At 43.6% G+C, this 14,446-nt stretch overlaps 1 protein-coding gene across 5 annotated transcripts in view; it reads right to left on the reverse strand.

Annotated features, from left to right (window-relative positions):
- Window positions 1–274: 274 nt before the first annotated feature.
- The window catches only part of SERPINB1 (serpin family B member 1), a 38,390-nt gene continuing 24,218 nt past the window's right edge, over window positions 275–14,446 (reverse strand). For 2 of the 5 annotated variants that reach the window (XM_005603498.4, XM_005603500.4), the window contains 6 exons: window positions 7,075–7,250; window positions 5,136–5,273; window positions 4,483–4,600; window positions 3,421–3,563; window positions 3,168–3,335; window positions 281–1,646 (listed from right to left, as the gene is read on the reverse strand). In XM_005603498.4, the coding sequence (XP_005603555.2) occupies window positions 1,242–1,646; window positions 3,168–3,335; window positions 3,421–3,563; window positions 4,483–4,600; window positions 5,136–5,273; window positions 7,075–7,250 (1,148 nt within the window). In that variant the 3' untranslated portion in view covers window positions 281–1,241. 5 annotated transcript variants of the gene reach the window in all.

Here is a 14,446-nt window from a genome sequence, read left to right on the forward strand (position 1 = left end):
GGAGCCCAAAGAGAAGAGATGCAGTGACAGAATGCAGTGACTACTGCTTTCCTTATTTTTCCTATAGCTTAGAGAACCTGGAATATGGTAGTACTAGAAAATATTTTAAGAAAAAAGGAAGGAAGAAAAGCTTGCCGACAGGAGATTTGCTAGCATTTTGTTTTTATTCTATGGTCTCACTCACTACTGTTATAGATGTCAGTATTGTCAGGCCAAGAACCCCCTCATGTAGTCTGAGATCAGAAAGAAAGAAGAAGACAGAGTCTCACATGAGTCTGGCTTGCAGAATCTTAGGAAACTTTATTAACCAGCATACCAGCTTTGTGGGAGCAAGAAAATGCAGCATTTTCAGCCCCATTCAAACATTTGACAAAGGTTTATATTAATAAAAGAACCCCCCCATCTCCCACCACAACATTGCATAAAGCCATAGCACTGGTGTAACAACCTTACCAGACAATGGAAGGCAAGAGCCTTCATCAGAAAACGCAAGAAGCTGGGTAACAGTGAGATCTTTGTGCCCCTTTGCTTAACAGTCTCTCCTACCGCATTTTCCTTTTTGTCGTTTCTTGGTATCTTTTATGATAGAACACCTACTTTCTGACCCCATGTGATCCTACACAAAATACATGTCAGGTAGGATAAAGGAGAACAAAAAAGAGAAGGCGGGGTATCACCAGGTGGCTAACAGTTTGAAATTGGAGTGCTGCCCTAGGACACTAACCCTGTGGAACAAAGGGTTAGAAACAACGGCCAAGACGAGTTTGTCTGCACAACCCAGGCCTTAATTGGGGTGCTTTACTATATTTCAATTGAATATCTGTTTTTAAGCCTTCCTTCAACAATCAGAGCGTCTCTCTATTATGGCTTCCAAAAGTCTATCTGTAAAATAAATTACAGTACTATAATGTTTCCCACCACTATCAGGAGAGTATAGTAGTTTCATAGCTTACTGCATTATCAAGAATCTATAAATTTGATTTAGTCTTTTTATTTTTTAACTTGATGCATCCAAAAGCAATAACTAGATTTTTTCAACATAAAAAAGGAAAATAGCTACCCACGCCAAAGTTAAGGGGTGCAACAGCCAATAGAGCTGAACTTACAAAGGAAATTAAAGATTTGTTTTTGGATAGTAGTTTTATTGGTAAAGATATATGAAAACTGTCACTATTAAAAGTAATGGTAATAATACTAGCAGGTAATAAAGCTCTAAGCTTCACCTTGTACTTCCACCTTCTCTAAGGGGAAGAAAATCTGCCTAAGAACAGGATGTTAGCTGAGGGATTGTGCCGAATGAAGAAAATGAATGGATGGTCGGCATTGAAATTTTCCTCTGGCATCAGCATGGCAAGCATGATCGTGCCTGCTGTGGCTGCCGCAGCCTCTGTACCCTCCTCATTCAGGTCCACAAAGGATTTGTGGATAATTTTCGATACGAAAAGATCTCTGGCCCCTGACATGCCAGACAGATCAGCTTTGCCCCTGTTAAAGAGGTCTTGTACACCTAGGCGGGCTAGATGGGAGGTGAGATCGTAGCTCTCTTCCAGCTTGAACCTGGGCAAGTGGACATTGACTTCAGCGAGATACAGATTCTCAGGTTTGGTCCACTCACGCAGTTTTTCCAAAGTCAACTGTTTCTCAATCTGGAGTTAGAATGGGCAAAAAGAAGAGATGAAAGCAATTTTATATAAGTAAAGTAATAAAGTGTTATTTAAATGAATGGACCCATAATATCAGTTGCTAATTAGTTTCCTTTACGTGTTGTACCAAAACAGATTCCATTTGGAGGATATCATTTCTTTCTGGCAATTGGTGATAACAGAACAGAGCTATGTTCCAAGCCATCAAGGGCCCAAGTATAGGAACTTCAGACATTGGTCCATCAACTATCCATCCATACACCTACCCATCCACCCACTCACCCACCCATACACTCGCCTACTCACCCATCCATCCACCTATCCAGGACTTATCAGCCTCTACCACACTGGATTGCTGTGATAGGTTATGATGGCTGTTATCACCCTAAGTGTTTGAGTGGTGCAAGGGAAAATTTTAAAGCTTTCTTGTATTTATTCTATTCTATTTATTCTGAACCCCAGTGATCACTGTGGTTATCTGAGAACCTCACAGAGCTGAAGTAATCTCTAATAAATTTAGCTTGTAGGTAAAAATAGAAAAGGACTTAGTTCCTCATCTAAAATGGGGGTAATGACATACATTATTATAGCATTTCTGTGAGCATTAAATGAGTTGATATATATAAAGTGCTTGGCACATGGTAAGCGCTATATAAATGTCAGCTGTTATCATTCCCACTGTTGGACCAGAACAGAACCATCACTCCACTTTTTCTGGATACTGATAATTCCTTTCCTGAGGCTAGAGACTTTCTTTTTATAATCAGAGACAAGATGAATATGGAAATGCAACTGAAAGAAGGACCACACTGATTTTATCACAAACTCCATACATGCAAACGGCTAACATTAGACCCCTTCCTGATAGCAAGTTTGGTTACAGATGGGGTAGAGAAAAAACACACAGCAGGCTAGAGACACTGAAGCAAAAACTGTCTCCACAGTGTTGCCTAGTCCTAGCCCTAACAGGAGATGCCATAGCCTTTAAATGACATGTGATAGAACCTCACACAAAGTCCGTATTAGGAAACAGGCTTACCATGTCACCTGAGGCTTTTTCTATCATGCAGCTACTGGAAATTTAATTCACAATTTATATGAATTGTGGTAAGAATGAGCAGTGTAACAACAGGACTTTACAGTACATGATGAAACTATATACTATAATGTTGTGAGTTTTTAATTTTAAAAAATTTGTTTTAATAAAACAATCCTCATTTTACTGCACTTTCCTCTAAAGTTCATTTAAGAGAATTTCCATGAGCTGCTATTGACTAATATTGCATTTAGTACAGATCTTTAGATGTTCCCACCACAACTGTGCACTGACAGGAGCTGAAAATGTGAACTTAGGGCTTTGGAGTAGTAAATGTTAATGGCTAATTTATGAAGTAACGACAAAGAACAGGAAAGGAAAGTCAAGTGACACCAGTAAACGCATAACAAGCACCTACCACTCAACATACACACAAGGCAGAATCGACCCACTGAAAGGACACAGGAAGATGAAGGGAGGGGCCTCACCTTCTCCAGGCCCGTGGACTCATCCTCAATGTCGTCTGGCAGCAGGATGATCATGCTGAGCTCTTTGCCTTGGTAAGGCAGCTCCAGCACACGGCACTTGAGGTCCTCGATGTAGTTGTATGGAAATTTCTTCTTCTGATACATCATTTTCACTGTTTTTGTGTCTTTCTGAACAGTTAAAAGAAAATCACTCCCATGATTATCTGCATTGTCCTAGAGCCATGAGTAAGTTTAGACAGCTACATCACCTCACCTTATTCAATCGGAATGGCGCGTCTCTCGTGGCCTCTTTCATGAATTTCTCCTGCCAGTTTCCCTTGAAGTAGATGGCATTCACCAGCACAAGTTTAGTCATGTTATCAACCATACCCTTGACCAACAGTTCCGGAATTTTCCCTAAAAAGATAAAGTAAGCTGTTTTAAAAATCCACATATTAGAATTCCAAATTTAAACTGATATTTGATTAGCACTGAAATGCAATTCTATTTAATTTTCCTTTAACATGGTACTAAGTTAGGAAAGCCCTACCAGCTACTTTAAATAAACCAACTAAAGGGCTAAAAACAACAAAATTCTCCTTTTCTGAAGAGTGTGATAAACAATGAGCCTTATTTTGTGAATGGCCATTCTTTTTCAGGAAAAAAAGATACTCCTTCATGAAAATGTTTTTAGTCACTAAAAAGTAAACAACTTCTTCAAATCCTGCAAGTGGAAGCCTACTTTCACAAAAAAGACGTTAACAAACATCCAAAAGGAAAGAGAGTTACTCCACTGAAACACAGACTCCGCCCGTGCCCACAGCATGGCCATGGACAATTCATCCTACGGAAGACAGGTGTTCTGTAGGGGCCCCGACTCACTCCAGGACCAGGTCAGAGAGTCAGTCCCGCCTACCATCCCTGAGTTCTTAGACAGGATGCTGGTCATTTTATGACCAGAGCCATTTGTGAACACTGATTCACAAGTATTAGGATATTCCTTTCATACGTGTACTAAATAATTTGGGCCAGCTGGACTTTCCTCAAAATTTTTATTCCTTTTATTCTATATTTAATGTTAGTTTTCATTAAAAATGTTATTTTGGGAATTTATGGGGGAAAAATATTTAGCTGCCTCAGTTCGATCGTGTTTAAGTTTCCACTTTGAGGAATTTGTCCATCTGAAAGCTGTCCGACACTGGGCAGTGCAGAGTTCATCCCCAGGACCAGGGTGAGGAGAGAGGAAAACGAGGAGGGAGTCAGATGCAGGCGGGGGAGGTGGGAGGAGCCACAGAGCAACCAGTGTGCAGTGATGACATTCTGCCCAGCGTCTCACCCTCTGTCTGTCCTTTGACCCATTCATTTATCTCCTTTCTTGCATCTTCAGGGGCTTGCTGAAAATCCACACTGGCCAATTCAGCACCATACATTTTCTGAGTTGAAGCTAAGAAATCCTATTTTTAAAAAAGGAAATGTCATGAATAACTCCTACTACATACAAAAATGATTTTCTAAAATCCTTAAAAGCAACATAAATTGTCCTAAAGGCATAAATTTCACTGTAACAAAAAAATTCTAACCCTTATATACTTTTTTATTATGGTTAAAAACACATAACATTAAATTTACCATCTTAGTCATTTTTAACCATATAGTTCAGTAGTTTCGGTGTTATAAAATATTTACCAATTCTTTTCTAACATTTGACTAATATTTTCATAAATAAGCAAATACTGTACTCAACTGTACTTGGAAGTGAATTATGCAAGTCACTGTTACTTTAGTAAAACAGCCAGGTCAGTCTGTTCACTGTGAAGACTATAAAATGAAACCACACCAATTAATGGGAACGCTATCTGCATATGTTTTCATTCTGTATCATTTTTCTGAACGCTTACAAAAACTAAAACTGACTTCGGTGAGTTGATTGGGCTGAAAAAAATCTGCACTGTCCAGTGACTTTTAGAACACAAAGAGAAAAGGACTTACAGCGAGGAAATTATAGGTTTTCTCTCCATATAATCTATTAGCGAGTTTCAGAATATAGGGAGCTCCAGGTTTGTTGATATCAGCATTCAGACTCTGAAATCTTGAATGAATATCCTCAACAGTATCAAAATAAAGTGCCTAAAATAAAGAAAATATCCTTTTTATAACCGTTTATTTTGAAATTATAAAGTGATTCTTTGGCACTGGCTTCCATTGAATTAAATTAATGTGTTTTTATTACTAATTATTGAAGATCCTCAACCCAATGCTTTATTAATTTTCACTGGAGAAAAAATGATAGATAATCCAAAATTTATGGCTTTGTGAAACAATAATTGCAACGTTAGAAACTGTTTTTATATCACTTTTTGTTATAATTATAGTTCCACAAATATGAGTGGTAATAAACTAAATATTTATACAAGTCTGCTTTTATCCCAAGGAAAATCGTAAACGGTATGTTCACATATATATTCTGTATCAAATATAATTTTACTGAAAGTTCTCAGAAATAAACAGTAAAAATAAGAATCATCACCTATGCAGGAATTACCGATTGAGGCTTCTTTTAAATTAGACTATTAGCATCAGGTATTCACTTATTTAAAAACAACTTCTTTAAACTTAAGATCCGGCAAAAGTTTTAGTTCCCCATGTATCAGTTACAAACCAAGAGTCCCTGCATGGTCTTATGAGGCCTGGGCTGGTTCCTTGCCTTTAAGACACAAACCTGCACAGTGTACAAAGTCCAATTACTCCCCAAGATATGGAGTGTTTGCATAATTGCTGCAATCGATCTGCTTTAATGGGAATTGGGCGGGGGGAACCTTAAAACTATTCTTTGCTGAGGTCAAAAAGTCCCTGGAAAGCCTCAAAAGAGAAGCTGATATTATCCTACAAGCAGCAGTTGACAATTAGTACTAGGAGTAAAAAAAAAAAAAGGTGGATTTCTAAAAACTTTAAAATGCTTTGGCATGTGCAGTGATGAAGACAGTGGTTTTCCATAAATGACAGTAATAGAAGCTTTGCAGCTGGGATAGGTTCATAAACTTGAACCAGAGCTGGATCTTCCCTAGCTCCAGGGGCAGTGTGTGTGGTCTGTGACGGCTATGTTGGAAAGACCTTCACTGCTGGCACTTCTTTCCCCTGGATGCCAAAGAAAGCCAGAGGCCCCCTCAGAATTAACCAATATCTATCAGAGAAGTGCCCTCCACACCCACTGAGGACAGGAGGAAGGCTGGGCATCATCGCTTCTTCCCCTGCTGTTAAGAAGGACCTGCCCATCACGAAGGGCTCAGTCTTACCCCTGCAGCCGCTGTGCCTCACTCTTCTCTCCCTGCAGGGCCCCCTGCTCACACAGCATGCCATGTCACAGCCCACAGAGCCACGCCTGGTGCCAGGCACAGGGTTAGGCCACAGGAATACGGAATCACACTGTCGCCTTGTCCCCTCTAAAAGGCGAGGCCACCAGCTTCTCCAGTGTGATGCGTTTCCTTTGTGTCATTATGCTTAAAAGTAACGTTACATAACAGGTATTATTTATGAGTAGCAGGTCACCACATGCAAAGCAGAAACTGGAAAATCCTAGTCCAGGAAGAGGTGCTGTGGCTTACAGGAAAGCCCATGATTCGCCCCCTGGACTAGAAGTGGCACACTGCTGGGTTTCGTCAGCCATCTTCATTGCTGTATCCTCAACCAAACAAAACCAGTGCCTGGGCTCCGGCAGGTGCTTAGTAATGACTTGATGGTCAATGGAAGCCTGCGTACAAATGGATTGTTCTTGGGGCTTTTTCTGAAAGTCTGATCTCATAATGGATAGTTGCTGAACACAGAAATGCAGTTTTAAAAACACCATCTTAAGAGCTCAAAGGCACCACTTTTTAGTGCAGACTTTACGACAGTGGGGAGACAGCAGGGAGAGCAGACTGTTTCTGCTGACCTTGGACACCTGTGCCGCTGTGTTGCCTCTGGTCCCCAGAAAGATCATGGCCAGCGCTGAGGAAATGCTTAAGGGAGAGATGAAGATGTTTGCAGTAGGATCGCTCTCATTCAAAGCGCGGAACAAGTCCACCGCAAAGTGGGTGTTGGCTGTGCTCAGCTGCTCCATGGCGAAGGCTGCAACACAGAACGGAGGCCCGAGCTGCCCACTGCCCACACCAGCAAATTAAGCAACTACGTTTCCCCACCTCTTCCTCAAATTGTGCCAGCCACTCTGAAACGCCCAGAACTCGTACTTCCTCTCTCTCTCTCTTTTCTTTTTCAGGAAAATAAGAACGCTTCTCCATGTGCACAAGGGACGACTGACCAAGGATGCAGCAGGGACATAGGATCAGGACCCAGGGTATCCTGAAGGGCTCTGACCTTGCAGACAAGGGAGTCTGAGGAGGGCCGGGCCAGCCCACCTTGGCACAGCAGCCAGCACTGGGCCTTTCCTACTACGTTTGGGAGCAGACACATTTCTGACCCTGTGGTTCAAGTCTCTGATTCATTTGGGCAGTGAAGCCATTGCTCACATTTACCTGAAATAAGAAAGTTTCTATTGGAAAACCACAGCTGCCTGCGATACATCACAGCAAAGTAGATGTAATCATCCTCATCACCGAGATGCAGCCGCTAATGTTCAGAGAGGCTGAGCGGCTCAAATCTCATAGCTGGTGTGGGCTGCGAGAGCTCGAAAACCCAGCACAGGTCCGGGGGTCAGGTGGGGCAACCCACCGACGGAGAGGGTGACAAGTATCCTCGCTGTCACTCCCACTCTCAGCTCAGCCACCCACTGACCCATCCTGACTTCTACTCTCAGAGCCTCAGTTTCCCCACCTACAGGCAAGGAAGAAGAACAGTTGTGCCGGAGGCCTAGCCTGTAAATAATGAATTACTGTCGTTGATAAAGAATCTCCAGGGTGGCGTCGGCCTCCTTTCCCTTCCAGCCGCAGAAAGGAGAAGCGGGCTCTGCCCGGGGCTGCCTGGAAGGAGGCACAAACTGCTCAGGAGGGGAGTTGAGCGACAAAGAACAACGTTTTGATCTCGTGCTTCGGTTCTGCAGTGCAGCCGCCACGCCCCGACCTCCGTCCTCGCAGGCCGGCCTGGCCGTGCACCCCGACGCGGGGCGGGAGACCCGGGGTCCCCAGGGGCGGGGCGGACGGCGGGAGTGGTGCCTGGGCGCAGGGGGGCCGCAGGGAGCAGTCCCGGCGGACGGGCGGGGCTGCGGTGACCTCCCCGCCACCAACCCCCCGGGGCGGCGCTGGACCGGGGCGCTCGCGGATCGGAGCCCCGGCTGGCCTGTCCCGCCCGCCCCGGCGTCCATGGCGCCCCGGCCCAGCCTTACCGGCGCGCGGCTGACGGTCCCGGCGGCGGGGCGCGAGGTCAGGGATGGAGCGCCGGCCCAGGCGCTTATAGCTGCGGAAGGGGCGTGTCGCCAGGCGGGCCCCGGGCGGCGGGCAGGCGCTGGCCCTTCCCCGAGGTGACTTCCTGGGAGTCTGGGCTTCCGGGCTCAGCCAGGTAGAACCGGGTGAGCCTCGGCTGCACGCAGGGCCCTCCTCAGGGTATCAGCACCCTTCCGAGTTCCAGGCAAACTCGGGTCTCTGGCTAGGACCTGCTGGGCTGTGTCTTACCGAGACGTGAATGACTGAGATGACGTACTGTGTTGCCTCTTAGAGGGCTAACTAGCCCCTTTTGAATCCTACCTGTATATATATATACTCCCAACTCTGGGGTTATTATTGTTGTTATTATTATTTTGGTGGGGGAAAGCAAATTTGAGACCTCTTACATAGGGGAAAGGAGAGGCCTCAGGGTAAGATAAAACAGAATCTGTTCCAAACGACCTCCTCTTAGGTCCCAAAGTGAATTCAGCCCCAGTCCTCCCCTCACAGGTGATGAGCACACCAGGCTGGGTCAACTCACATACCACACACCATGATAACTCACATCTGTGTGAATAAAGAATTTCTAACCCATTATACTAAAATTTAGTAAAATAAATAAGATTTAGCTAGCCCTGGTGGTCTATTGGTTAAGATTTCCCACTCCCACCACCACAGCCTGGGTTCATTTCCTGGTCAGGAAAACACAGCACCCGTCAGTCATCAGTCGGTTGTCATACCTCGGCAGCTGTGTGTCGCTGTGATGCTGAAAGCTGTGCCACCGGGATTTCAAATACCAGCAGGGTCCCACATGATGGACAGGTTTCAGTGGAGCTTCCAGATTAAAACAGACTAGGAAGAAGGACCTGGCCACCCACTTCTGAAAAAACTGGCCATGAAAACTCTGTGAGCAGCAGTGGAGCCTCTTCTGATAGAGCACCAGAAGGCAAGAGGATGGCTCAGAAAGACCAGGCAGGGCTCCGCTCTGCTGTCCACAGGGTCAGAATCCATTCAAAGGCACTGACAACAGCAGTGCTAAAATTTAGACTCACCAGTTTTCTTCCCTGTACTGAATACTAAAACAGAATGACTATGATGCAATAGTAAGGGCAATAACTATTTCTGTGGGATTTTTCATTTGTTTGGTTCCCCCTTTAAATGCCTAGGAATGTAATTTCACCAAAATGTATAGTGCTGGAGGGTATGAAATAATTCTGCACTCATAATACTTCTCCCCTGCTTTCTTGCAAATCTCAACATGAAAAATGGACAAAGGAAAAATTCTGTTGTTTTATTAGTATAGATAATACTAATATTATCCATATTAGTGTGAAGGGGTTTGTAGTTTTTTTTTTTTACTTTGAGAACTTGTTTATAATGAAAAGAGGCAAAGAAGGTCATAATAATGAGTACCCAAAATACTCTCCATAGTTTTAAAAAAAAAACAGCAAGAGATTGCAGAATGCTCCACAGTTTTACAGCAAAGAAGCAGAGATTTGTTGAGAGCCCGTCATAGTTAAGTTGAAGTGGTTTGATCAAATCTGGTAACAGCTCCACCATTCCTCATAGAACCAGAGAACCACTCATGAGCTCCTAAGACATCAGTGTGAGAAAGTCAAGAGTGAGTGGCTTGACTGAGGAGTTGTTAAAGTCTGAGACACATAAAGCAAAGAAAAAAGTGTTCCAAATTTGTTTTTCTCCTGACATTTTGCCTTTATGCTCATCTGGAATTAGTAATCTAGCTACGATATAAAATGAAACCATTTCCTAAATCAATGCATATACTGTAGAAGGTTCAAACAAAATTGACCTTTATACATCGATCATCGAGCAATCCATGTACTGTCTAAGGTCGAGGCAAATTAACTATTCTGTTGAATAACACTGGAATGTTCTACCTGTGGCTTTAAAGTGTGAGCAGCTGCGTCGGAGGCCACACACTCATGATGGCAGTTTGTACAGTGTTTGGTGTATTGACTAAACTCAAACACGTGCGTACCCCAATTATGATCGAGCAACTCCACGCCCCGGGAATTACCCAACAGAAATGTCTGTTGGTGTGTGCACTTGGAAATATCTACCAGAATGTTCATAACAACATTACTTGTGTTAGATCCAAAGTGGAAACCACCTAAATGCCCATCAACAGAAGAACAGATAAATTAATACGATAGATTAATATATGACAAGAGAAATGAACAAGCTACAGCAATACACAACAACATGGCTGGATCTCACAAACATGCTGTTGAATGAAAGAATGTAGACGCAAAAGAGTAGAAGCTGTATCCTTCTGATTACAGAACGTTCAGAACCAGGCGGAACTAATCCGTGCCGCTTGAAGTCGGGAGAGAGGTTCTCTTTGGGGAGGAAAGGAAATTGTGTTGGCTATATTTTCTTATTTTCTGTATTCTTGATGCTCTGGCACCTGAGGTCTTGATTGTGGAGAGACTGCCCCTCCCAGGACCAGCTAATTCCTAGAGATAGCAAATGACTCTCCTGCTTGATATACAAACCTACGAATTCAGTGACCACACCTCAACTACCTTCTTTATCAAAGTCTCACACCCCAAGCCAACATTCCCCCTGCCCGGGATCACCCCAGCACCAGGTACTAGACAGCTAGAGACCACCTATATAGCCCAGAGCCCACCGAAATTATTTAAACCATCCAATCCTAAGCTCACATTGTGTACCTACCCTGCCTCGCCCATTTCTTCCTGCAAGAACCCCACTAAAGGCTCTGGGCCATGCTCTGCCCTCTGCCCTTCTGCCTCCTGTCTGGCCTGGGTGCCTCCCAGGTCCCACATGGCGTGGTGTCATACACCTCCTATGTCTAGGGGTCTGTGAGTATAAACTTCTTCCTTCGTGACAGTTATTTCCATGTCAGCTGTTTTACCATACCTGACTAGAACAAATCATTTTGTGTGTGTGTGTGTGTGTGTGTGTGAGAGAGAGAGAGAGGAAGATTGGCCCTGAGCTAACATCTGTTGCCAATCTTTCTCTTTTTGTTAGAGGAAGATTGGCCCTGAGCTAACATCTGTTGCCAGTCTGCCTCTATTTTATGTGGGATGCCACCATAGCATGGCTTGACGAGAGGTACTAGGTCCACATCCAAACTGGCAAACCCTGAGCCACCAAAGCGGAGTGTGCAAACTTAACCACTATGCCACCAGGCATGCCCCCAAATCATTTTTTTTTAACACAAGGGTTGTGAGTGGGAATGGCATGGGTGAGGGGTTCCTGTGCTGGTAGCATGCCATTTCTTGACATGGACAGTTACACAGTGTATTAATTTTGTGATAATGCATTGAGTTATACACATAATTTATTTACTTCTCTGCATGTATGTTATACTTTATCAAAAATGATTAAAAAGTAGCAACAGAAAGTGTTAAATGTTAGCAATTCTTTTATTTCCTATCTCCCCTCTTTGCCACTCTCGCAACAGGATTAATCAGCTTGAAGTTGGTTGGGGCCCCTACTGTCATCCAGCATGTCCACTCCCCAAATTTTGGTCACTGGCTTGTGCCTGAGGGACCCAGATAAGCTAGTGAGCCCTGTGTCCTTCCTGCTCCCCCACAAATCCTGAATCCAGGTGGGCAGACTTTCCCTTCAGCTCTCTTGCTGCTTCAAGGTGTGGAATAAAGAAGATAGAGGACACGTTTTCCAAAGATCTACAGCTAGATCTGTAAAACGCACGGTAAGGAGACAGTCTCAAAGCAGCAGCAACAGGTGTTTGAGAACTAATTGTCTTTATGTTATTGACCTCTAGGTTAATTGTATTGTGGTTTAGAGAATAGGATCTCTATATTATTTCAGGCTTCGGAAATGTTTTGAGACTTTCTTAAGGGCCCAGAATATGGTCAATTTTTGTAAATACTCCCTGTGTTCCAGAAGAAAAGATATATCCTAAATCCATTAGGGAGATTGTTCTATATACAGCCATTAGGATAAGTGCACTAATCATTTTATTCAACTCTATATTTAGATTTAATAAGCATGTTTGATACCGACCCTGGTATCAGTTTCCCTACATTGAACCAAGCATACATGGAGTTAAAGCCAAAATACTCTTTCCCTGCTTACTCTCTGGCTTCCTGGCTCCAGAATCCACTATCCTCCATGGAGACAGAGACCACCAAGGACAAGCACCTGGATTCATTATCTCCTCCCCACAAAGAGATGCAGGCTGGAGGGAAAGTTGCTGACCAGCAAGGTCACGGGCTCCCTCTTCTCTGCAAGTGTCTCAAGGCCAAAGACAGGCTGGTGGGAAAGCTCCGACCAGCAAGGCCATATGCTCCCCCTCCCCAACCTAAAACCCCAAATAAAAATCCTTCGTTTTAGCTTTTCAGGGAGTTTGCGATTTCAGCATTAGCTGCCCTTTCTCCTTGGTCAGCGCTGTGCAATAATAAAATTCCTACTTTCTTCCACTACCCCTGGTGTCAGAGCTTGGCTTGCTGCACAACGGGTGAGCAAACTCACTTCAGGTTCAGTATCAATTTGGCGACCCAGATGGGATGGTGTCCCAGGTGGACGTCTCGCCTGTGGCACACCAGCCTCTGGCTAAAGGCCTCTCTTGGAAGTTGTCCTCCAGCTGCCTGAGCCCCTTGTCTCAGGGGCAGCCCCAAGCCACTGGCTGCTAACCAGATGTCATTGGCCCATGGCCCTTTTGCTTTGGTGGCAGAAGAAACTAGGTTTAGGACTTAGGAAGACGTCTCTTGTAAGTAGCTGGTAGGTTTTGTTTTTGTCTTTGTGTTAACCTTTTCCAACAGGACCAGCCAGAAATAATGGTACCCAGCAGCCCTCTGGCCTCCATTTTGTTTTGAAGTCACTACAGCTCAGCCAGATTTTGCTAAGTCCCCCGGAGTGCCCACTGAGGTCCCTTGTCCTTGCTCATTTGGGAAGATCTGTGTAGCGAATCTTCATTTGTTGGGTGCCCCCTGGGTGTAGGACACAGACTAAGCTGGGACTGGAAGCACTCTGGGTTTTGGTTTTGGTCTTTGTTTTGGCTTCATTTGTGGCCAAGGGTTTTTGGGAAAGCACACTTGTTTGGTATTTGTTGTTGTTTGTCTATTTGTCTTTCCTTTTAAAAGTGTTAACTTGGGAGGTACCACATCTATTCCACCTAAGAGCCCCTTGGGGAAAATCTTTGGTTGATGGTCAACCTACAGCTATAAGCCAATGTCTGAAGAGGGATGATTTTCTTTTGTAACACCACATGGCCACAATATTCTTTAGACTCTGGAGAAAAAAATGGCCACACAATGGATCCTTAAGTTGAGAAACATTTTAGCTTACAGATGCTAATGAAAACATTAAGGTAACAAGGAGAAATCAGAAAGGGAAGAGTCACAGGACTCATCCCAACAGGATGGAAATCTTTAGCTAGTTATTAAAAGGAAAATGGGATAAATGGAACAGACATGAATAAAGTTAAAACAAAGGTTTTACTAAAACACTGCCTAAGGTTGGACGGGCTAAAGGGACCCCCCTACTAGCCCCCCAACATTAAAAGACATCAGACAAACCTGTTCTATTCATCCGAGTTTGAAAAATTTAAAAGGTCAGGAGATAAAAATCAGAGTGAGAAACCTGACCAGCAATTGTTTGAGGCAACAGTTAGGCTACTACAATTAATGAGACTATAAAGATTAAAGTGTTTAAGCTAATATTATATGAAGAGGTTATGTCAACTTTGCCTGAATGTTTCTTTAGGAATAAGTGTTATGTCTAACTGGGAATGCTTCCCCTACACAATGTTGTAATACCAAAACTTGTTAATGGAATTCTAATGTAAGTTATAATTAAAAGTATGGATTAGTAAAACTAAGATAAAGTTTTGTAAAAATTGATATACTTAAACAGGCCAATTTCAGTTCACCCAGACTGATGTATGCAATTGGAAAAGCCAGCTGCAACAACAGAAAGCCTGTTTTAATCTTTTGA

Source organism: Equus caballus, chromosome 20, assembly GCF_041296265.1.
Source record: "Equus caballus isolate H_3958 breed thoroughbred chromosome 20, TB-T2T, whole genome shotgun sequence".
In the NCBI taxonomy this organism is placed as follows: Eukaryota; Metazoa; Chordata; class Mammalia; order Perissodactyla; family Equidae; genus Equus; species Equus caballus.